General features: G+C 43.3%; 1 protein-coding gene across 2 annotated transcripts; it reads left to right on the top strand.

Annotated features, from left to right (window-relative positions):
* On the top strand, nucleotides 1–24148 carry bhlhe41 (basic helix-loop-helix family, member e41). Of its 2 annotated transcripts, none has more exons than XM_043713354.2 (6): nucleotides 1–207; nucleotides 18803–18887; nucleotides 18978–19032; nucleotides 19263–19370; nucleotides 20459–20570; nucleotides 22030–24148. In XM_043713354.2, exons 1-6 carry the CDS (start codon nucleotides 183–185, stop codon nucleotides 22881–22883), a joined length of 1239 nt encoding a protein of 412 aa, XP_043569289.2. In that variant the 5' UTR covers nucleotides 1–182; the 3' UTR covers nucleotides 22884–24148. The 2 variants fall into 2 exon arrangements, with proteins under 2 accessions (XP_043569289.2, XP_043569291.2); XM_043713356.2 differs by lacking the exon at nucleotides 1–207 and adding an exon at nucleotides 18485–18559.
* The last annotated feature ends 565 nt before the right edge of the window (nucleotides 24149–24713 follow it).

Raw genomic sequence — 24713 nt, 5'->3', positions numbered from 1 at the left:
CTTCCAGCCCTGCTGCCGCTATCCAACAGCTTTGTCCATTCACATGTTTGCAGGGTTGTTACCCGGGCCTCTTATCAGCTGACTCTACATGAGTGTGATGCATGTGACAAAGAATCTCACCTACCACCCTGGAGACACAGCAGTCCTGATCGTACTATTGGGGAGAAACCTGAAAAGATTGAATGAAGCAGTGGACGGTTGGGAAAGGTACGTGGGAGTGTGTTAATGACCTCCTCCCAAAACTGGCAATACATAATTTTTAAAAATGTGGTTTCTGAGAGTGTCAGGGGTTCGTGTTCATGATGGAGTTAATCTCCTCTCATTAGGAAAGGCATTTCACACTCGCCTTCATAAATTTCAGAAGTTGTCAGGGAGTTCGATTCTATTTCTAGATTTGATGATTCATTGGGAGTGCCAACATGTACCAGCATATGGGGACTGTGTCGTGACAAATGGTGCAATGTGATAAGTTACATAGTGAGTAAGGTATATTGGTTAACTCATGAGCTGATGGGTTACACTGGGGATTCCAATTAAAAATGATTTTTAATGATTACTTTAATGTGCACTGTCACTTTATTAATGGTAGTTTGTAATTATTTTTCTGCAGCCTGTTGCATATGCACAGCATGTTAACAGATCAAAGGAGAATTGGTCCCTATAACGTGCAGGACCTATGTTTTAGGTATGCTGACATTTGGCTCAGTGGTTAGCACTGCTACCTCAGAGCGTCAAGGACCCAGGTTTGATTCCACCCTCAGGCGACTGTCTGCTTGGAGTTTGTACATTCTTCCACATCTGTGTGGGTTTCCTCTGGGTGACCTGGCTTAGCCATGGGAAATGTAGGAATACAAGGATGAGGTGGGATGCCCTTCGGAGGGCTGGTGTGGATTCGATGGACCAAATGGTCTGCTTCCATACCATAGGGATTCTGTGATTTGGTTTAGCTGGTGCAGTGTCCAGAGAGAGAAGGTCAGTTGGCTCAGAGTGAAGCCCACAGTGTGGGTTCAATTCCTGCACAGGCTGAGGTTACCATGAAAGACTCTCCTTCTCAACCTCTCCCCTCACCTTGGCACGGTGACCCTCAGGTTAAACCTTCACCAGTCACCTCTCTCTGATCAGGCAGCAGCCCTATGGTCCTCTGAGGCTGTTACACAATATTTGGGCGGTGGTATAAGGTGTCCAACACAGATAATATTCAAGTCCTGAGCTTGCACCCAAGCTGCATTGCTGTTATGATGCCCACCTAGACAAACATGGGGAATTTAGCAAAGCTCCCCAACAGAATTCCAATGGATAAGATTTCATTTTAAGAGAACTTTAATTTCAACAATCAATCATGATTGACCTCTTTCAAAGCTGAATGGTCAGGCAAATTGCATTCTGTGGTGAAAGTTGGTACTGCAGGTGCTGGAAACCAGAGTTTAGATCAGAGTGGCGCTGGAAAAGCACAGCAGGTCAGGCAGCATCCGAGGAGCAGGAAAAGCGATGTTTCGGGCAAAAGCCCTTCATCAGGAATGATGGGCTTTTGCCCAAAGCATCGATTTTCCTGCTCTTCGGATGCTGCCTGACCTGCTGTTCTTTTCCAGCACCACTCTAATCCTGAAATTACATTCTGTGGCAACTATAACAATAAATTTAGATGGCAGGTTTATCAAAAGTAGATCTCCTAGATTTACTACAGTCCATTCAGCAGATAAGCAGCTAGTTTCAGCTAAAAAATCCATTCATAATTTTTGCCTGTCGAATTCCAACTTTTTTGAGGATTAAACCTGATTTGTTTTAAAAAATGTATCAGATATGGGCATCGCTGGCTGGGTCAGCTTTTACTGCCCATCCCTAGTTGCCCTTGAGAAGGTGGGGGTGAGCTACCATCCTGAACTGCTGTGGGGTGACCCACAATGCCCTTAGAGAGGGAATTCCAGGATTTTGACCCAGCGACAGTGAAGGCATGGCAATATATTTCCAAGTCAGGATGGTGAGTGGCTTGAAGGGGAACTTGCAGGTGGTTGTGTTCCCATGTATCTGCTGCCCTTGTCCTTCTAGATGGAAGTGGTCATGGGTTTGGAAGGTGCTGTCTAAGGATCTTTGGTGAATTTCTGCAGTGCATCTTGTAGATAGTACACACTGCTGCTACTGAGCGATGGTGGTGGAGGGAGTGGATGTTTGTGGATATAGTGCCAATTAAGTGGGTTGTTTTGTACTGGATGGTGTCAAGCTTGTTGGAACGGTACCCATTCAGGCAAGTGGACAGTATTCCATCACAGTCCTGACTAGTGCCTTGCAGATGGGCGGGCTCTACCTGATTTATTCTTCTCTCCACCTGATGGTGCTGATGGTATGGATGTGCCAATATTATCTTCAACAAACAGAAACAATTTCAGCCTCTGGGTATTTTCAAGGACTGTGTCTTTTTTTGTGTGTGTCTTTAAAAACTGTGTGATGAAAGGAGAACAAACTATTTTTAAAAACAGGTATTTACCAGGATGGCTGCATAATTTCACAAGGAAGTCAACACCAGCTGTAAATGAGGTAAAAACAATGACTGCAGATGCTGGAAACCAGATTCTGGATCAGTGGTGCTGGAAGAGCACAGCAATTCAGGCAGCATCCGAGGACAGGCAAAATCGACGTTTCAGGATGAAGGGCTTTTGCCCGAAACGTCGATTTTGCCTGTCCTCGGATGCTGCCTGAATTGCTGTGCTCTTCCAGCACCACTGATCCAGAACCAGCTGTAAACGATCTGGTGTGTTTTTTTGTGCCTGTGGGCCCTGCAGACTATCAGCAGTCAAAGAGCTGTTTACAAGTGATGCGGATTGGTTCTCAGCTAATGGAGCAGGTTGGAACTGGAACTATGACAGAGACACAGAGAGAAAAGACACAGAAGGATGTGCAGTTATTCTCCCCAGCAGAAGCTGCCTGTTCTCTGCAGTTAAAAAAAACTCAACTTGAAGGAAACCAGTTACCTTTCTTGCAGTATTTGCCATGAACAGTGACTTTTGATTTGATAAATCAGTCACTGTGTATTTCTTACAAACCAGAGGTTTCCAGAGAAGACCAACTGAACACCAAGGTCTGGGCTAGCTGACAAGGGATCATCTCAATATTGGGAAGCTCAGATCACTGAATTGGCATTTCAGTTTTTTCAATCTCTGTCAATAATGTAATGTGTATCTGTGTGCATGTGGTGTGTGTGTGTATGTGGGCGTGCATGCACAGATGTTTGTGTGTATATTTGCACAAGGGGATTGGAGATTTAGTTAGTAGTGTCATATATCAATGGTTTATATCTGTATACTTGTAGATGTTGCCAATTACTTATAATTTATTATAATTCTTGCTTACTACAGAAATCTGGTCTGTGTTTTCTGTCAACCTTGGTCAGAAGTTAGGTAAACTGAGAAACTGTGCATTCCTTAAAAAACACACAACTTTAGCATTTGGCATGATTCCAGGATTAGCAAGGCACTACCCCAGTGGGTCTTAACAGTATTTCCCTAATCCAGCTCCTAGATCCGGCCTTCACCTTCAGCCTGCCTGTACTGTACCACTGGAATCGTAGCATGAAATGGCTCAACAAGCAGCAGTTTCCTGAGATTTCTGCTTCTATTTCTGTTTTAGATTTCCTGAAAACTGAAGATTTTAGTTAACTGCAATTTCTGTTTTTGTTTCTGTTCAGTTCAGGTCTGCATTTAGAAATGCAAATCTTGTCAACCGCACATACCATCAACAATATAATCTTCACATGTAAACAGCCCAATTGTCCAGGTGGCAATCTTCAATGTCTCTAGACAATGGGAGCTGCCTGCTTAGTTTCAACAGTACAGGTAGGGAGCAGCCATGTTTGGGGCCTGTCTCTGCCTTTCTGATTAAGGCAGGTGGCTTCTGAGGAGGCCATGGAGGTGGAACAAGGTGAAAGTGGCATAAATGACAAGGGAAGAACTAGAGCTTGTGCCAGTGTTGATCGGCCTCATAGATTTACCTCAAAGACAAATATGGGTCTCATGGTGGACCTGATATCTGTACACCGACATGAACAAAATTGTGTGGGCTTGCCAGAAACTTGAAAACGGCACTCAGAAACATGCAGGACTCTTAGCAAACTCCTGAAGAAGCCGAAGGAACTGTTAACTGGTGGTGAGTGTGTTACCCACTCTCTTCTTATCCTCCATCGGCCCTTGTCAAAATTCAAATCCATTCCAGATGTGCTAACATCCAGAGGTCACCTCTTGGACCATTGTTTACAGACCCGCCTATCCAGAACAGATCCTGACCTCGCAGCCATTTATAAATCCCAGCCTAGACACTGAGTAGCCTTGGGGATGGCAACATGTCAGTGTTATCAAAGAGTGGGCCAAAGTTTAATTTGAAATTGAATCTATTGCACCAGTACATGATGGCGTACTTGACATGGCAGTGTGCAAAACATCCACATGATTGATTATACACATTAGCAAGGTGGGTGTCAATGGTAAGGGCATTGCCCACAAACTGGATGGCTTACCAATTTTCATTTTAGGTCAACTATACTGATGTGGACCTTAAGTCAAATCCAGGCTAAGTAAGGAAGGGATGTTTGACAACTGCCAGGTCAATAATAAGCCAATTAGGTGTTTTTCTTTAATTACAGTGATCTATTCAGATGTGTTATGGCACATCTCCAGAACATTTTGAGACTTGAACCTGGGTCCTCTGCCTCAGAGGTAGGGACATTACCACTGTGCCACAAGAGCCCCCCATAGGGGTTTGTGCTTCAGTTCCAAGGTATGATAAGGTCCCCACCTGATATTTATGTTATTTATTAGTGACAGTAATTAACGACTTTCTTGACTGTGAGAGATCTAACCGAAGGTGATCAAATTGTCGCCATTTTCATTTTGTGCTTATTAAACAGTGCAGTAGAGTTGTGCTGTGAGGAATGTTAATTTTAATTCCCGTTCATGTAATGACCCTCTGGCACATTATTTATTAAATCATCTTTAATGAAGTCTTAAATGTTGGCAGCAATGTTTATTACATAGGGAATCTGCTTGTCATTGTATGATTAACATCACTTGTTCAGGCTCATGGAAGCATTAGGACTTAATGACAAATAATCGCATTTAACTAATGTTCTGTGAAAAATACTGCTTCTGCTATTTTAAACTACAATTCATTATTTTCATTATCGTTTCGATGATATTTCAATGTTAAAAATGCACTAGTTGTAGTACAGACGGACCAATAGGAAATGAGATGGAAATGTGTTGCTGGAAAAGGGCAGCAGGTCAGGCAGCATCTAGGGAACAGGAGAATCGACGTTTCGGGCATTAGCCCTTCTTCAGGAATGAGGGAATGAAGAAGGGCTAATGCCCGAAACGTCGATTCTCCTGTTCCCTAGATGCTGCCTGACCTGCTGCGCCTTTCCAGCAACACATTTCCATCTCTGATCTCCAGCATCTGCAGACCTCACTTTCTCCTCAATAGGAAATGAGTCTGGCTATACAAGTGCGGATATAGGATATCATTACTAATAATTGACTGCTTTTACCCTAACTCTAAGTCCCTTTCACTGACAGCCCCTGTGTTTGTTGACCTACATTAGTTCCTGCTCTCCAAATGCTACACATATAAAACTTTCATCCTTATGAACTGGTTCTTGCATGGTTTAGTCCCCTCTGGATTTCCACAACCCTGTGAGAATCTTGTGTTTCTCCAGCTCAGGCCTGTTCCACATCCCAACTTGCTGTGTTCCACCATTGGGAACCAGATCGTCACCTGCTTAGATCTGAAGTTCCCTCCTTAAACTAATCCATCTCCCCACATCTCTCTTTAAGGTGCTCTTTTGAACTTAAAGTCTCCAGTCTAAGTAACTTCCTTGACTAATTTTAAAAAAAAATTAGATTAGATTCCCTACAGTGTGGAAACAGGCCCTTTGGCCCAACCAGTCCACACTGACCCTCTGAAGAGTAAACCACCCAGACCCACTTCACTCTATCTAATGCACCTAACGCTACAGGCAATTTAGCATGGCCAATTTACCTGACCTGCACATTTTTGGACTGTGGGAGGAAACTGGAGCACCCCCACACAGACACGGGGAGAATGTGCAAACTCCACATAGACAGTCACCCGAGGCTGGAATCAAACCTGGAATCCTGGTGCTGTGAGGCAGCAGTGCTAACCATTGAGCCACTGTGAATTTTCTTGGTTTGATTATGCTGCTGTGAAACTCCATGGGATAGTTTGCTGGGATAAAGGTGCTGTATAAATGCATGTTGTTGTTGTCAATTTTTCTTTGATTATGGATTTATGCCCATATCCATGGTTAAAGAAGAGGTTGAAAAATAAATTCAGACTTGGCTAATTTATAATGCTGTTTATTACTCATGAAGACTAAACAGTACAAGGCATTGCATTCAGTAATACACCAAGTTCTAATCTTACTGTTACATTATTGAATTCCGATACATTATTGAATTCCATAAGCTATTCCAGGTAATCTATCACCTAATGCTAGTCAATCTATTCCACATGCTTCTCTGCACCTGTTTCTGACATTCACATGGCTTGACTCAGGATTCTGCCTCGTTCTCTATGTGTTTCTTGCTTGTTTTAGAACTCCACCCACTCAGTGCTATTTATGCCCAATGAGGAGCAGCTCAAGGACATTATCAAGAGGTTACTCCAGAGTTCTAATGGCCTTGCAATAATTCAAATACTGAATGTATTCTACTAATAACATCTGATAATTTATAAAGTAATATAATTGAACACCCAAGGCAGTTCACAGGGACATTATCAAACATAACATGAAATGGAGCCACGGAAAGATTTTTATTGAATTCAAATTCCACCATCTGCAGTGTCAGGATTCAAGGCCAGGTCTCCAGAATACTAGGAGAAAGTGAGGACTGAAGATGCCCCCAGAATATTACCCGAGTTTCTGGATTAATAGTTTGGTGATAAGTTAGCCATCACCTCCCCAGTGAAATGTGTCTCTCTATAGTAGAAAATGCCTGAAGCCTGAAGAAGCCAGTTATCTTCTCACACCTGGGTTACCATTGGCCAGAAACTCAACTGGGCTCACCACATAAACACGAGTGGTTACAAGAACAGGTCAGAAGCTTGGAATACTGTAGCAAGTAATACCCATCCTGATTCTCCAAAGCCTGTCCACTGTTTACAAGGCATAGGTCAGGAATGTGATTGAATACTCCCCACTTGCCTGGATGGGAGCAGCTCCACCAACACTCAAGAAGCTTGACACCATCTATTACAAAGCAACCCGTTGACTAGCACCACATCCACAAGCATCCACTCCCTCTACCACTGATCCTAGGAAGCAGCAGTGTGTACTAATTACAAGATGCACTGCAGAAATTTACCAAAGATCCACAGACAGCACCCTTCAAACCCATAACCACTTCCATCTAATAGGACAAGGGCAATAGATGCATTGCCAAAACCGCAACCTGCAAGCTCCCCTCCAAGCCACTCACCATCCTGACTTGGAAATATATTGTCATTCCTTCACTGTCACTGGGTCAGAATCCTGGAATTCCGTCCCTGATGGCATTGTGGGTCAACCCACAGCAGATGGACTGCAACAGTTCAAGAAAGCAGCTCACCCCCACCTTCTCAAGGTAGGAACAGACAATATCTATGGTCCAGCCTGTGATATCCACATTCCACAAATTATTTTTTTTTAAAAACCCTCCCTTTCCAAAGGTTTGAAGGCTACGGCAATATTGTCCACACCCACAAGCTGCTCAGCTCCCACGAGCCAATCATATAATTGTTGGCAGGCCAACGGCTTTTGTCATTGACAACTGGCCACCAGTCCACGAACCAACCAACTACTTCTTGCTGGCAGAATCTTACTTTGTACACAACCCCTGATCCTAGCTCCTCTGCAACTTGCCTCCTCCGCTGCTTGAACAAAGCAGCCATGTAAACATCACTGACAATCGGGGTTTTGGTATTTTATTTTGAAAGGTACAGTAAATCATTCCACAATCCTTATTGTTTAAACCTATCCTGTTCTCATTTCAGTCCACAGTACAGGAAAATAAACAAGTTATGATCTTTACACATTATATGGGCATCCAAACCCAACTAACTTTTCTTATCACTTAATCTTAAAGATATTGCTTTGAGCTTAATGTTAGCCTCATCTTATTATCCGACTTAACTTATCCCAAGTGCTTCTCAGTTTATCCCTTTTAATAATCTTCCAGTTCTTGTACCTTGCTCAGCTCCTACCCACATAATCTGTGAAAGCAAAACAGCAGAGAAAAGAATAAATACCCCACTTCATTTCACCTAGCTCATACACATACCAAACTGTCACACTGTTTATTAAATATCTTATGCCTCAGCTCTTTCCAAAAGTGTTCTTACACTGAACTGAATGGCTTTTGTTTACTCACCAAGTTTCCGATTAAATCAATTTACGCGCAAAGCCTAACAAAGGCAAAAGTATTTATTTCTCAGTGTTAATATAATATCCCTATCTCTGGAGCAGGAGGGGCTTAAATCTGGATCCCCTGGCTCAGAGATAGGGACATTACCACTGTTCCGCAAGCATACCCATGTAATCATTTCTCCCTTTATATATATTCAGGTATATTTCTCATACACACAACTGAATGTTTTTGTTCTCATCCCCAATCACCTGTGGTATCTTATTCTATGGTGTTTTTAATTGGGTTTTTCATGGGTTTTTTTTCACCAATGGTATTTTTTTCATCTATTGTCCAGGAAATCGCCCATGGTCTCCAACTGATTAGTCGGCATGCAAAGCCCAAACAGGGCAGTGCAAACCATCAAAGGTGATGGAGTGGTAGGTAGAGGATGAGGTGGCTAAATCACATGGAGTTGGAAGGGGAAACCATTGGCTTTATTCTCCTCAGCCCTACAAGAGCCTTAACTGTCTGTCCTTTAGAATTAAATTGATTAAACAGTTGGTATTATCCAAGAGCTAGCAGCAATTAGATAATTATTGAACCCTGTCTATACATCTAGATGGGTAATTCTGAATAACAATGGCAAAGATTATTGCTGTTGCGTGTAAAGTTCAGGTGTTACATCTTTACGGAACCACGATATTGTTACATTGCAGAAGCAGCACATTCAGCTGGCTCTCCAAATGAGCAATTTCTTTGCTTCCATTCTCCTGTCTTCTGCCATAACCCTGTACATTCTTCCTTTGACAGGTGACTGTCTATTATCCTTGTGAACATTTCAATTGAACCTACCCTCACTACACTCTCGTTCAGGGTACTCCAGACCCTAACCACTCATTGGGTGAAAACACTGTTCTTCATGTCAATTTAATTCCCTTTTACTCAAATCTGTGCCCCCTCGGTCATGAAGTTTCCACAAGCATAAGAGGTACAGTTAGTAAGTTTGCAGATGATACGTGTATGGAATGAGCTGCCAGAGGAAGTGGTGGAGGCTGGTACAATTGCAACATTTAAGAGGCATTTGGATGGATATATGATCAGATTAGATTAGCTTAGATTACTTAATAGGAAGGGTTTGGAGGAATATGGGCCGGGTGCTGGCAGGTGGGACTAGATTGGGTTGGGATAACTGGTCAGCATTGATGGGGTTGGACCGAAGGCTCTGTTTCCATGCTGTACATCTCTATGACTCTATAAATGGGATATTTATCCTTATCTACTCTGTCCAGACTCTTCAGGATTTGGAATACTTCTATCAAATCTCCTCTCAGTGTTTTCTTCACTCCTGCATAAAGTCTTCCTTGCTCATCTCTCCAATCCTTGCTGGTCTCCATTTGCTCTAATTTGGCCCAAGCACATTGAACCTCAAACCTCTATCCAAATGCTTCAGCACCATAACCTCATCCTTTCTATGGCAACCTCCTCCAGCCTCCAAATCCTACCATGCTGTGACTCTGCCCAGTTGCACTCATCTTTCTTCATCCATCTTTAGTGGTTGAGCCCTCAGTCTCCTTGATCCTGGTACCCATGATGCACAAGGAAGCCTGTTTGTCCAATTTACGACTGGAAGCCATTTTGTTCAGTTGCTCCAGATCCCCATCACATTGCTGCATCTATTTTTTGTTCATTCATGTACATGTCACTAGCTAGGCCAACATTTATTGCCCAGAGGGCAGTTAAGAGTCAACCACTTTGCTGTGGGTCTGGAGTCATGTGTAGGCCACTGGATTTTAGTTAAATAAAAAAAGTCTGGAAACCTAATGATGATTAGACCCTAGAACATTACCTGGGTCACTGAATTAATAGTCTAGTGATAATAGCACTAGGCTAGCACCCCCTCTTGTTCATACAGTCATAGAGATGTACAGCATGGAAACAGACCCTTCGGTCCAACCCGTCCATGCCGACCAGATATCCCAACCTAATCTAGTCCCACCTGCCAGCACCTGAAACATATCCCTCCAAACCCTTCCTATTCATATACCCATCCAAATGCATTTTAAATGTTGCAATTGTACCAGCCTCCTCAACTTCCTCTGGCAGCTCAGTCCATACATGTACCACCCTGTGTGTGAAAACGTTGCCCCTTAGGTCTCTTTTATATCTTTCCCCTCTCACCTAAACCTATGCCCTATAGTTCTGGACACCCCCACCCCAGGGAAAAGACTTTGCCTATTTATACTATCCATGCCCCTCAGCCTCCGACACTCCAGGGAAAACAACCCCAGCCCGTTCAGCCTCTCCCTATAGCTCAAACCCTCCAACCCTGGCAACATCCTTGTAAATCTTTTCTGAACCCTTTCAAGTTTCACAACATCTTTCCGATAGGAAGGAGACCAGAATTGCCCAGATTATTCCAACAGTGGCCTAACCAATGAACTGTAGAGCTGCAACATGACCTCCCAACTCCTGTACTCAATACTCTGACCAATAAAGGAAAGCATACCAAACGCCTTCTTCACTATCCTATCTACCTGCGACTCCACTTTCAAGGAGCTATGAACCTGCACTCCAAGATCTCTTTGTTCAGCAACACTCCCTAGGACCTCACCATTAAGTGTATAAGTCCTGCTAAGGTTTGCTTTCCCAAAATGCAGCACCTCGCATTTATCTGAATTAAACTCCATCTGCCACCCCTCAGCCCATTGGCCCATCTGGTCAAGATCCTGTTGTAATCTGAGGTAACCCTCTTCGCTGTCCACTACACCTCCAATTTTGGTGTCATCTGCAAACTTACTAACTGTACCTCTTATGCTTGCATCCAAATCATTTATATAAATGACGAAAAGTAGAGGACCCAGCACCGATCCTTGTGGCACTCCACTGGTCACAGGCCTCCTGTCTGAAAAACAACCCTCCACCACCTTTAAGCCAGTTCTGTATCCAAATGGCTAGTTCTCCCTGTATTCCGTGAGATCTAACCTTGTTAATCAGCCTCCCATGGGGAACCTTGTCGAACGCCTTACTCAAGTCTATATCTTTAACTGATCCAATCCTTTTTGTTCCCGTTGTTCATTTGCAATTCCCCAGCAATGCTCTGGCCTCTCCAGAAAATAAAATATTCACCTTCCAGCAACACATTTCCAGCAACTGCTGAGAATGTCCTGGAAGGAAAATTGTATGTTTTATTTTAAGGAAAGTTTTTCTTTGTTGTTTTCTTCAAAGATTTTATTTTATTAACTTTTAAAAATATTGCAAAGGACCAAACTGTTGTTCAGCAGAAGATCATGTGATGAAACATTCAGGCATACATCCAAACAGGTTTGGCAATCCTACTCACCACTGAGTCTGTGAGCTTATTCTCAACATTATTTACTCTTTATTGAAAAGTCTTTTGCTGCCTTTCACAAGTTCAAACCACCTGTTAGGTGGAAGTGGGTACTGCAGATGCTTGAGATTAGCGTCAAGATTAGTGGTGCTGGAAAAACACAGCAGGTCAGGCAGCATCCGAGGAGCAGGTGTATGGACATTTCAGGCATATTCCTTTCATCAGCCCTTCATTCCTGATGAAGGGCTTTTGCCCAAAACATTGATTTTCCTGCTCCTCGGATGCTGCTTGACCTGCTGTGCTTTTCCAGCAACACACTAATCTCCAACCACCTGTTGTTTTTCCTGATCCTAAAGTGTGATTGTAAATTATGTTCTGCATTTACTTTCTCCACACTATCTTGAAAAGCAGCACCCGGAACGTGCAGCACTCCCTCAGATACTGCAGCTTTTGCTGTTAACTCAAATCCCTTCTACGAGGGATCAGACTCAAGGCTTCTCCACAATGTTCACCAGCACTTGAATATCTCTCTTGTGTTTCACACACCAGACTGGACGCAATGCTCAAGGAATATTCTAACCCAAGTGTTGTACTATTTGATTGTGTCTTGACTCACAACTCTAAATACACCCTTCTCTTCACATACAAACACAGAAATTGCTGGAGAAACTCAGCAGGTCTGACAGCATGTGTGGAGAGAGAAACAGTTAATGTTTGGAGTCTGGTATGACTCCTCTTCAGAACTGTCTTCATATCTTTCCCTGCCTCTTCACTTTCCTCTGAAGCTTTAAAATCGTTTTTTAAAACAAATTCTCATGTAGCCATCCTAATCTCTCCTTCTGCTTAGCATCCATTCCTTTACATTTTGTGAAAGCATCTTTGTACTTTTTATATCTGAAACATTGCTAAAACAGAGGCATGAAGTTGAAGATTTTCATCATGTATTCATCAGGATTAAAAGACAAGAGAAAAATCTATTCTAGAGAGAAAATAACTACTTACACAGCAGGAGAAGAGGGTGTTCATTGTTTCCCATATGGGAGGGATGGTAATGTAGCAGGAGCTGATCAGTTGATTTTAGTTTACTCATTAAACTTTGAACAAAGAAGTCCATTCTGATTTGTCAGGCCATTGCCATGGAGATGAGATTGAGATTGTCTGTCTCTGCAGCCCTTTCCTCACTGATGTGTTTTTAAAATATATATTACAGGTGTTACACAACCAAAATCTGTTGATAAATGAATGAAGTGGGAAATTTCTTCAGAAGGTCATATTCACTTCAACTTTAGTGTCTCCTTTTCAAACGGTCCCCTCCGTTCAGCTTTGACTAACCTGAATCACTAAATTGCTGTAAGAACTGCCGCACATAACTGAACACAGGCAATTATTTTTTGTCTGCTACTGCTGTCAATGAAATAACTGAAAAGACTAATTAATTAGTTTGAATAAGCTTCATAGCATTCTTTTGCTCAGACTCTCATCTGCTTAAATGAAGAACTTTAACAAACACAGTAAGTGAAAACACACATCATAAGCAAAAGGAATTAGACTTTTTAGAAATAATGGTGGAAATGCTACTATTGTTAAACAGCACAATAAACCCATCACATATTAAAGTAATCATGAACATATTATTTAGTGAAATGAGTTCATAAGCTTTTGTCCATGGTATAAACATGATATCAGCCAGCTGTGAGACTAGTAGGTGGGTCAGAGTTATACTGCAAATGTATTAGTCTGTCTCCAAACGGAGCAACTGCAGTTTGTACATGTTTATAACTCCATATCTGTTACCAAATATCAGGGGACCTTTGGTAACAGAAGTAGCTATTTCCTACGTTTGAGAAAATACCCATACAAATGTATCAAACACTGGTGCCTTGCGTCTGATTGAGGTTAAACAACAAAACTCAAAATAGTGGTTTCTTGTAGGAGATCTCGCACTTGTCTTAGTTTTCATTCAATGCCCTTGAATGAGGCAACAGGATCTGACCCTGGATTTCACTGAAATTTTCCATACTCATAGGCAACTTACAATACAGCATATAATGTGCAAAATGCCTACTAAATACAGTAAAAAGTAATGGAACTATGAAAGATTGATGCCTAATTAAGTAATCAAGAGAGAATCTCACTATTACTTTTGATATTCAGTTGTATTGCCAATGCATAACCCTCCACGATCAACAGCCTGTGGGTTACCATTGACCAGAAACTGAACAGGACTAGCCGTTTAAAACAATGGCTTCAAGAGCAGGTCAGAGGCTAGGAATCCTACAGTAAGGATTTGTCTTCTAAAGTAAGATTCAGTAGGTTAGGCTTATAGAATATAGAACGTTACAGCGCAGTACAGTCCCTTCAGCCCTTGATGTTGCGCCGACCTGTGGAACCAATCTGAAGCCCATTACACGAATCCATTCTCATCCATATGTTTATCCAATGACCATTTAAATGCCCTTAAAGTTGGTGAGTCTATTATTGTTGCAGGTAGGGCGTTCCATGGCCCTACTATTCTCTGAGTAAAGAAACTACCTCTGATATCTGTCCTATATATATATATATATAATCATCCCTCAATTTAAAGTTGCATCCCTCATGCTAGCCATCACCATCCGAGGAAAAAGGCTCTCACTGTCCACCATATCTAACCCTCTGATTATCTTGTATTTCTCAATTAAGTCATTATACCCTTGCAGTTAGAAGAAAGAGAGGAGATCTAATTAAGGTTCATAAGATATTAAAGAGAAGTGACAAAGTAGACATAGAGAGGATGCTTCCTCATGCAGTGCAATCTAGAATGAGAGGCTTTGGATAAGGGGTAGCAGATTTAAAACAGACATGAAGAGAAATTACTTTTCTCAATGGGTCATGGATCTGTGGAATTCATGACAGTGTAGTGGATGCTGTAATACTGAGAAAATGTGAGAAAAACATTGACCAATGTTTCATTAATAATTGGTTGAAGGGTTATGGAGAGTAGATAGGAGAGTGGAGTTGAGGCCAAGCTGAGACCAACCATAATTGTATTAGATAGCAGAGTAGGCTCAAGGGGCTGAATTGCCTGCTCCTACCCCTAGGCTAAAGTGAGGACTGGAGATGCTGGAGATCAGAGTCAAGATTAGAGTGGTGCTGGAAAAGCACAGCATACTGCCTGACCTGCTCCTACTCCTAGTTCCTATGAAAAAAGGATGACCCTGCACCTGAACTCCATTAGCTATCATTCTGCCTGTTCACTTAGTCTGTCTTTGCAATGACATTATGTGACTCCTAACTGCAAATGTGGACATACAGCTCTCTCTTCCTTAATTTAAAAACATTCAAAAAATATTGTGAAAAGCTGAGAGAGCAGGCTGCAAACATCTAAGCCCAATGGTGTGATTGAATATATCTTTAAGTCTATTAATTTATGCCTGTGATTAATTACATTTACCAGCACGTTACTGGGAATGGAGGGTTTGAGTTGTAAGAGGAGGCTGGATAGTCTGGGAGTTCTTTCACTGAAGTGTAGGACATTGAGGGGTGAACTTATACAGGATTATAAAATCATGAGGGGCATAGCTAGGGTGATTAGCAAAGCTCTTTTCCCAAAATGGATGAGTTCAAAAGTATTTGTTTTGTATTATTAAGTTGAAAGGAGAAAGATTTAGAAAGGATATAGAGAGCAGCCTTTTACACAGAGAGTGGTTCATGTGTGGAATGAACTTCCAGAGGAGGTGGTGGATGCGGGTACAGTTACAACATTTAAAAGACGTTTGGATAAGTACATGAATAGGCAATGTTGGGAAGAACATGGGCCAAGCATAGGCAGGTGGGATTAGCCTAGTTTGGGATTGACATTAGCACAGGCTGGTCAGACTGAAGGGTTTGTTTCCATGCTGTATGACTTTATGACTCTATCATTTTAAATACATTAAGGTTAGTATTTAAAAAGAAAACAGTGAACATGGAGCTCATTATGAATTAATTATCGTTAACTAAAAACAAAAGTTTTGGTGTGCTTGTAAATTCACTTGGAATTGAAAACAACAATTTAATTTTCAATAAAAGCAAATTAGTGTAGATGCTGGAGATCTGAAACGACACAGAATACTGGAGAAAATCAGCAGGTCTGGCAACAACTGCGGAGAGAGAACAAAAGAGTTACTGTTTGAAGTTCAACTTTATCTTTAAAACCGCCAGATTCTGCTGACATTGATGTTTATACATCTTGCTGTTCAGTTTCTTTTGCATTTGTTAGCCCAAGATGTGTGAGGTAGAGATTAGCGATTCTTGAACTTACTTTGAATCAATCTGTTCAGAGATGTTAGTGCAGACCTACGGAGCAAATTGGTCTTAGATCTGGATCCTTCCACACCCAACAGCGATCTACCTGCACTTCCACACACATCATCCACTGTGTCCACTGTTCTCAATGTGGTCTCCTCTACATCGGGGAGGCAGAATGCCAACTTGCAGAACACTTCAGAGAACATCTCTGGGGGACAGGCACTAAACAATCCCACCATCCTATGGCCATACACTTCAAACTCCCCTCCCACTTTGCCACATGTAGCTCCTGGACTCCTCCACTGCCAAACTTGAACTACCCGACGCCTGGAGGAAGAACATCTCATCTTCCACCTTGGGACCCTCCAACCATATGGAATCAATGTGGATTTCACCAGTTTCCCCCATTTCCCCTCCCCCACCTTATCCCAGATCCAACCTTCCAACTCGGCACCGCTCTCTTGAATTGTCCTGCCTGTCCATCTTCCTTCTCACCTATTCACTCCACCCTCCTCTTTGACCTATCACCCTCACCCCCCCACCTTAATCTACCTCTCATATTCACAGCTACCTTTCCCCTCAGCCCCCTTTGGTCACCTCCTCATTCCTACTTCGGCCCAATAATCCACACCGATCCTCTGAAGAGCAACCCACCCAGAGCCATTCCCTACATTTACCCCTTCACCTAACACTACGGGCAATTTAGCATGGCCAATTCACCTGACCTGCACATTTTTGGACTGTGCAAATGTGCAAACTCCACACAGACAGTTGCCTGAGGCCGGAATTGAACCCGGGTCTTTGGTGCTATGAGGCAGCAGTGCTAACCAATGTGTCACTGTGCTGCCCATTGTGCTCGAAACATAAACTCTCCTGCTCCTCAGATGCTGCCTGACTGGCTGTGCTTTTCCAGCTCCACACTCTTTGACTTGAACCTGGATACCCTGGTATAGGGGTAGGGACACTACCACTGCACCCCAAGAGCTCTAATTTAGTTATAGATTCATAGAATCCCTACAGTGTTGTAACAGGCCCTTCAGCCCAACAGGTCCGTACTGACCCTATGAAGAGTACCCCACTCAAACCCATTCCTGTACATTTACCCCTGACTAATCCACCTCACCTACAAATCCCCAAACACCATGGGCAATTTAGCATGGCCAATCCACCCTAACCTGCACATTCCCGGACCGCGGGGGGAAACCGGTCTCAGGTATCGTGACACACATTGACTTTAACATGCTGTCAGCACCCCCTGAACTAACTCAAGCTGTCCCAGTCCATTCCTAGAAATTTCTTAAAACTATTTCTAACTGACCATTCCACCGACGTTAAAATGACACAGTAATGAGCTGGAATTTTAATTATTATCTATGCACTGCTCATTCAGTATTTAAATTTCTCGGTTGAAGAAAACGGATCTGGGCATCACATTGTGCAGGAGCCGGTGTTGGACTGGGGTGGACAAAGTTAAAACTCACCCAACACCAGGTTAGAGTCCAACAGGTTTAATTGGAAGCACTAGCTTTCAGAGTGCTGCTCCTTCATCAGGTGGCTGTGGAGCAGGCCGTGAGACACAAGTTATAGCAAAAGATTAGTGTCATGTAACTGAAATGATATATTCAACAAACTTCACATCACATTAGGCAGTGCTGCTTTAAATAACGGAATATTTTATTATGCAAATCGGGCCTGGATGTAGGAGCAGGATGGATGTGAAATCAGAGTGTGGACTGATGGAAACATGATGGGACTATGTCCTGACCGACAGAGATTCTGGCTCTGAAGTCGAGCTCCGTCTCTATTCTGTGTTGGAGCTAAAATGCAGACCTTGCTGGCAGCTGTGAACACGGACTTAACTGTTTGCCCCTAATGTCATAGTCACACGGAATTAAACACGGGGAACCGGGTTGTGATGTTTCTCTGTTGTAGTGATGAGTTCAGGGGATTGGCGGTTGCAGACAGACGATGGATAGAATTCTCCCATCAGAGTGACAGCGTTTGCTGGCGAGAGGGCGCTTGCAGGAGGCAGTAGCTGTTAGCGACTGAGCAGACAGCTGACCCTTTGCACCCCCTGAACAACTCCCTGCTGAGCATGTGTTAAGAGATGTCTTTCTTCCAATGTTTGTCTTGTTTCTTGATGTGCCACGGTGCAGAACCAAACTGCATTTGTCATCATGTATACATAAACTTTTTTTTAATGAATAAAAAATATTTATGAAATAAAACAAAATTGAAACGGAGCTCCAGCGTGCACAAACATTTTGCAAATGGCTCACGTCTGTTCATTAAATGATTGCCTCTGATTGTGATGTGGGGAATGGAGGGCACTTTTGCAAAATGTGATTTTTTTTAAAAATAACTTTTTTTTTACGCCGTCTCCGGTCTCCCCCAGAGAGTGAGAGAGAGCTGCATTCAGGCAGTGTCACGGGTATAGACTGAACACACGCTGCATGCTGCCCACGGCTTATGTAACAGAAGATCGCAGTTTCCCTTCAATTTCCCTCCTGTTTCTTTTTATTGGAGTGTGAGGGGAACGTGGAGAGGGATTTTTGGGGGCTGGTCTGGGTAACCACACGTGAGTTGGAGCTTCTTTTGCGGGAAAAACTCTGAGCGAGAGACGCAGAGGCTGAATACAGAGAGAGATAGACAGGCAGAAACACAGAGACTGACAATCAGACTGTCTGCACTGGGAGGTCTGTCCTCTGTCTGGGCATCATTCCCGGGGCCTCCAGGGTTTGTCAATCAGTTGTGTGTTTGGGCTGTGCTGGCGGGGTGGTGAATTAATTGCACTTTTGCAACCTTCCCCCCCACTGTACAGGAATAATGCAGGATGATCTACCTCCCTGGCAATCCACTGCTTGTCTAACAGAACGGAAGTTACTAGAACACGCAGACTTTATTGGGTGAGTTTGCATTTTCCCTTTCGTTTTCAATCATTGCCGTGGATAATAGTATTTGAATTAACTGCTTTCTCTCTCTCTGCCTCTCCCCAGTGTAAAATACCGCCCCATGTACGTGTGTAAGTCAAAGCGGGGAATGAGACCAAAGGTAAGCTGGCTGTCTATCTCATCAAAGATGTGCGCCACCTTATCCAAACTTCTCACCACTTCTGATTTCCATCCATCCGTTAGTTAATGTACTTAGAACCGTATTTCGCTGTAAAATTGTCACCGTTTAACATGCGGTGAATAAAATGCGTAGCAACAGCGTTGCCTCCGCTCCCCCCCCAGTTTTATTTGTGTGTTCCGAAATGGTGTTTCTTGCCTTCACATTTTCAGGAGGCTTATAAACTACCACACAGACTGATCGAGAAGAAAAGACGGGATAGGATTAACGAATGCATTGCGCAGCTTAAGGACCTGCTGCCTGAGCACCTGAAACTGACGGTAAGCTATTAATGAAATCTGTGCCCTGTCTGCTAATGCAGTAATGCCTGAGTTTAACCCCGGAGCAGTAGAGAGCCAGATATTCCCACCTGTAACCCGTGGGCTATTTGTTATCTGCAGCTCAGGGAGCCGTGGGGTGCAGGCAGCTTTACAAAGTATACTTAATGCCATCTTTGCAAATAATATCAATAATTTTGGTGTTGCCTGAACTGTTGTTTAAGTATAATCGAAGACATAATTGCCAAGATTGCAAATAACACTTGTGGGATATAGGAAAAATAGTGTTACTTCTGCAATTCCATTTACTTATACAAACTAAATGAACTCACACCAGTGTGTAATTGTTTTAGCCAAGAGCTGAGTCAACAAGAATGGAAACTATGTGGAGAAAATACATAATTGTTTTTGTATTAGCTAAAATTGTATGCCAGAATGAAACACGACTGCAAAACAATGGTAGATATTACAGGCGAGTAGATAAGATGCTGTGAGGGGAGGAAGTTAAGCTAGATACGCCTGTACAAACAGTAGGTATAAACATCTGTTTCCCACTTTTATAGAAACACAGTAACAAACCCCAATTAAAAGGGTCATAAGGTTCAGGGGAAGGTACAGATGGACGGAGTAGATAATGGTGAAGAAAGAATATGCCTAACAATGACCTACAGCGGGATGAGGTCAAACGGCCTTGTGAGGCCAGAGATAAGCATTTTGTCACAGACAAGGCCGGATAAGGCAAGAGATAAACAGGAGTAATGGGTGCCGGTCTTAGGGAAGTGGAAGATGTAAACAGGGGAGGAGCAATGTAAAACAAAAGAAACCAAATTATATAAATGTTGTGTATTAATTGAATTTGGGGTGTGTGTGTCCCTTGCCTTATAGACACTGGACATCACACCCTCTAGCAAGAGTAAAATAAAGAACACTACTGATTCAGATTTTGTCTCGGACTGCAATTACTGAAGTGTGTGAGCTTTGTTTCTCACAATACTGATAACTTTGGTGTTGTCTTAACTGTTTTTAATTATAATTGAAGAAATAAAATTTACATTGTCCCTTTCCTCCACCCCACCCTCGCTCTACCTAAGACTCTGGGGCATCTGGAGAAAGCTGTGGTACTGGAATTAACACTGAAACACTTAAAGGCATTGACAACTTTAACAGAGCAACAGCAGCAGAAGATAACTGCTTTGCAAAGTGGTAAGTGACAGGACAGTGTTTTTAAACAGGCACTCTTCTCATTTTCATATTGTCTTTGTGACATTCCAGAGAGCTTTGTAGCCTTTGCCAATAGTCCTCGTTGGAAAAATGAGGAAGAGTAAAGAATAGGCATGATAAAAGCTCCTCAGAGTCCTCGTGTTGTCAGGAGTTGAACCTGAGACCATGTATTTTCCAGTTAATATCTCTTACCCCCAGCATAGTTTTATTTGTAGAATTGTTGAGATCTTGGTAATTTTTATTTCTCCGATTTGCTTAATCACTGGTTCTGGCATCCGGAGAGATTGAGGGAGGAAAGCTGGAGAGCAAGCCTTGCAGGTTTTGCTGTTTTGAAACAGTTTTGTTTTCTCATGGCTGTGCCCATAAGCTGATTTCCTGAAATACAGTTCGCTTGTGTATTCCCATGTCTGACATCATTGTTCAAGCTGAATAACCTGGCAACTTTCACCCGATAGGTGTAACTTCCAGAAAGAAGCAAATCAAAAATAGGAGACCCAGTGCCTCTTCGGTAAAATGTTAAATTTGGCTCAGATTGCCGTGGTTTCATGAGCTTGATTCGATCTGGTCAGGAGACACTCTGACCATTTTAAGTCAACGTTCTCTCCAAAAGCAAAATTTTGTTTTGGTCCACAAAGGTCTCTGGTATTAAATTTGATGGAAATTGAAAATTGATAGTTTACAACTTGTGATGAGTGTGATGTGAGATTTATGCCCAGTTAGGAGGATAGACAAATGCATGGTTTCACTTCTGACCCTGGATTTGTTTGTCATGATTTTGAAGCAGAGTCATAGAGATGTACAGCACGGAAACAGACCCTTTGATCCAACTCATCCATGCTGACTGGATATCCTAACCTAATCTAGTCCCATTTGCCAGCACTTGGCTCATATCCCTCTAAACCCTTCCTATTCATATACCCATTCAGATACCTTTTAAAGGCTGTAATTGTACCAGCCTCAGCCACTTCCTCTGGCGGTGATTCCATACACACACCACTCTCTGCGTGAAAAAGCTGCCCTTTAGGTCCCTTTTATATCTTTCCCCTCTCACCCTAAACCTATGCCCCCATAGTTCTGGACTCTTTTCCGCCCCCCACCTCCCCAGGAAAAAAATCTTGTCAATTTATCCTATCCATGCCTCTCATGATATTTTAACCTCAGTAAGGTCACCCCAAGCTTCTGATGCTCCAGGGAAAACAGCCCCAGCCTATTCAACCTCTCCCTATAGCTTAAACCCTCCAACCTTTGTAAATCTTTTCTGAACCATTTTCAAGTTTTACAACATCCTACTGATAGGAAGGAGACCAAAATTGCATGCAATATTCCAAAAGTGGCCTAACCAATGTCCTGTACAGCCGCAACATGACCTCCCAACTCTGTTTGGATAACAGTTGCACAGAGTCAGGATTTGCACTTGAATTGCCTTTGTTTTTTTTTTGAGGGGACTGTGCCCTGAAAGATGCCAGATACTCGGATCTGGATGCCTTCCATTCGGGATTTCAGACGTGTGCCAGGGAAGTGCTGCAGCACCTGACCAGGTTCGAAAGCTGGACTCCGAAGGAGCAGCGGTGTGCCCAGCTGATTGGCCACTTGCACCAAGCCATCACCCAGCTCCGAGCCAGTGGTGAGACACAGGCCTCTGGTGTGGGGCAAGCTGGTGCCCAGGTGGCGGCGGCGGCACCAGATCAGGCTCGCTCCGGTGACAACTGCGTCCCAGTCATCCAGAGGACACAAGTGGCGGAGCACACCGGGAGTGACACGGATACTGACAGCGGTTACGGAGGCGAAGGGGAGAGGGGCGAGGGGAAGAATGAGAAGGAGTTCACTCCGTGTGACGGCTCCACATGGACGTATGACATTAAACAGGAGCCCGATGACTCGCCGGCTAAAAGGGTCAAAGTTGATCTGGCAGGTCATGTGACCAGCTGTGAGGAAGGCCACGAGCCTGCTACCCATCCCATGATGGGGATTGGCATGATGCCCACGCTTGGCCAGCAACCCCCTTTCTGTGTGCCCTTCTATCTCATTAACCCCTCGGCAGCTGCTCCATACGTGTCCCTCCTGGACAGGGCTAACCTAGAGAGATGCTGGCGCCCGGCTCCCATTCCCGTTCTTTACCCTGGCATTCCCACCATCTCGGCCTTGGCACCTGATAGACTACTCTGCCAGGACCCCACCCCAGGCTCAGGCCCAGGTCTGGTGCTCCGCATGTGCGAGTCTGAGGCAGCTGGACCCCTCCTTGGGGCCGAAGTAGCTTTGAGCCCAGATCTGGGGTCACCAGACAGCAAGTCCTGAAGCAGTCACCGCATTCCCATTGCCAGCTGTACACCCCTCCACCTTCACTCCCCATGTACCAAACTGTGGAACCGAGCAGCAATTCTCCACAGAGTCCGAGAGATGGAAGGAAGTGAGGTCCAAAACTAAATCAACCCCATACAGTTTGAGGCTACATAAGTTAGCAATCTCTGTTCTGAGGGTTGACAAAGATCAACTCAGCTACCAGCCTCACAGAATCATACAGTACAGAAGAGGCCTTTTGGCCCATTAAGTCTGTACTGCCAAAAAATACTGTACCAGTTCCATTTTCCCACAATAGAGTCATGTACTCATGTTAAATCGGGTATAAACTCTCATTTGCACAGAGTAATTTTCCAGCTGCCACTTTGCAGATTAACCCCATCCACCTTCCAGCACTTGGGTTAATGTCCACATGTGAAAACGTTGGGAAGAAAATCATCATATTTTTCTACAGCTCTCTTTTAATTAGCTTGAGTTTGATGCCCGCTTACAGTTAAAGATTTCACAATCTGAGTGAAGATTCTTTAAAAAATCATGTTCTGCGTTTCCCTCTACCTATGGTTAGAATAGGAAGATGGAGTGAGCAGAGGGGATTTCTCAGATGCAAACCATTAAATCTTCACACTTTTTTTAAAAGTGCAGATTTTAGAGAGATCATTGCCTTGTGCCTGTCAATTCAAGGCTGACTGCCCATTCTCAGTCCCGCTCTGAATTACGCATTAACTCTTGGCCTTTCTCAGAGATGAAAGTTGCTGGTTTCATTTAATGCTGTTTCTCTCCCACAGCCCTCTCCGTGCTCTGTTATCGGAGAATTGCAAGTCACAGTTGAGAACCTCATCACCCAGACTGAGGAGACGGTGGCCTCAGTGAAACCTATTTTTAGTTGTTGCCAAGGCAGCTGATTTGGTGATGCTCTGTAGGGTTATGTAACAGCTGAGAGACATTCCTGCCTGAGCATGATCCAACTCACCCTGGTTACAGTGCTGCTGCTGAATGCCTAACACGCTGTGTTCAACAATATTGTGAAATACATATATTGCCTCAAGTAGCTTTTGTTTGTGTACTGTAAATAGTTTGTGAATAATGATGAATATTGTCTGATATGCTATTTTTGTAGGGGTATAATGAAACATGATAACCACTGAATATTTTATGTTTTGAGCGAACTGAATTTTATGAAGAATTGATCAATTATGTTTGCACTTGTTAGTGCTTTATTGCTTATGCGATCTTAAGTTATTATAATAAATATTGCCTGCATTTTAAAAGAAAAATTGTGATTCATTCCCATTATGCCTTTCAGAAAAATGTGGGTTTTTTTTTATTCCTTGCAAAGATAATTTGGGGGGGGGGGGGGTGCTGCGAGAGATACTATAGGATCCAGAAGGGGCAGTTTTGTCTTCATTCATCAGTCCTGAAAATGTGTTGCTGGAAAAGCGCAGCAGGTCAGGCAGCATCTAGGGAACAGGAGAATCGACGTTTCGGGCATTAGCCCTTCTTCAGGAATGGAGAAGTCCATTCATCAGTCCACAACCACCCACTCCCACCACCACTTATGCTCAGTAACAGCAGTGTGTACTGTCTACAAGATGCACTGCAAAGATTCATCAAAGATCCTCAGACTGCACCTTCCAAACCCAAGACCACTTCCATCTGGAAGGACAAGGGCAGCAGATTCTCGGGAACACCACTCCTTGCAAGTTCCCCTCCAAGCCATTCACCATCCTGACTTGGAAATATATCGCTATTCCTTCACTGTCGCTGGGTCAAACTCCTGGAATTCCCTCCCTAAGAGCATTGTGGGTCACCCCACAGCGGTACTGCAAT

This window comes from Chiloscyllium plagiosum, unplaced genomic scaffold (assembly GCF_037043375.1).
Source record: "Chiloscyllium plagiosum isolate Xiang-an unplaced genomic scaffold, Cpla_swu_hap1 HiC_scaffold_23, whole genome shotgun sequence".
Classification (NCBI taxonomy): domain Eukaryota; kingdom Metazoa; phylum Chordata; class Chondrichthyes; order Orectolobiformes; family Hemiscylliidae; genus Chiloscyllium; species Chiloscyllium plagiosum.
The sequence above is the reverse complement of the archived record's forward strand: the minus strand, read 5'-3'. Positions and strand labels throughout refer to the sequence as shown.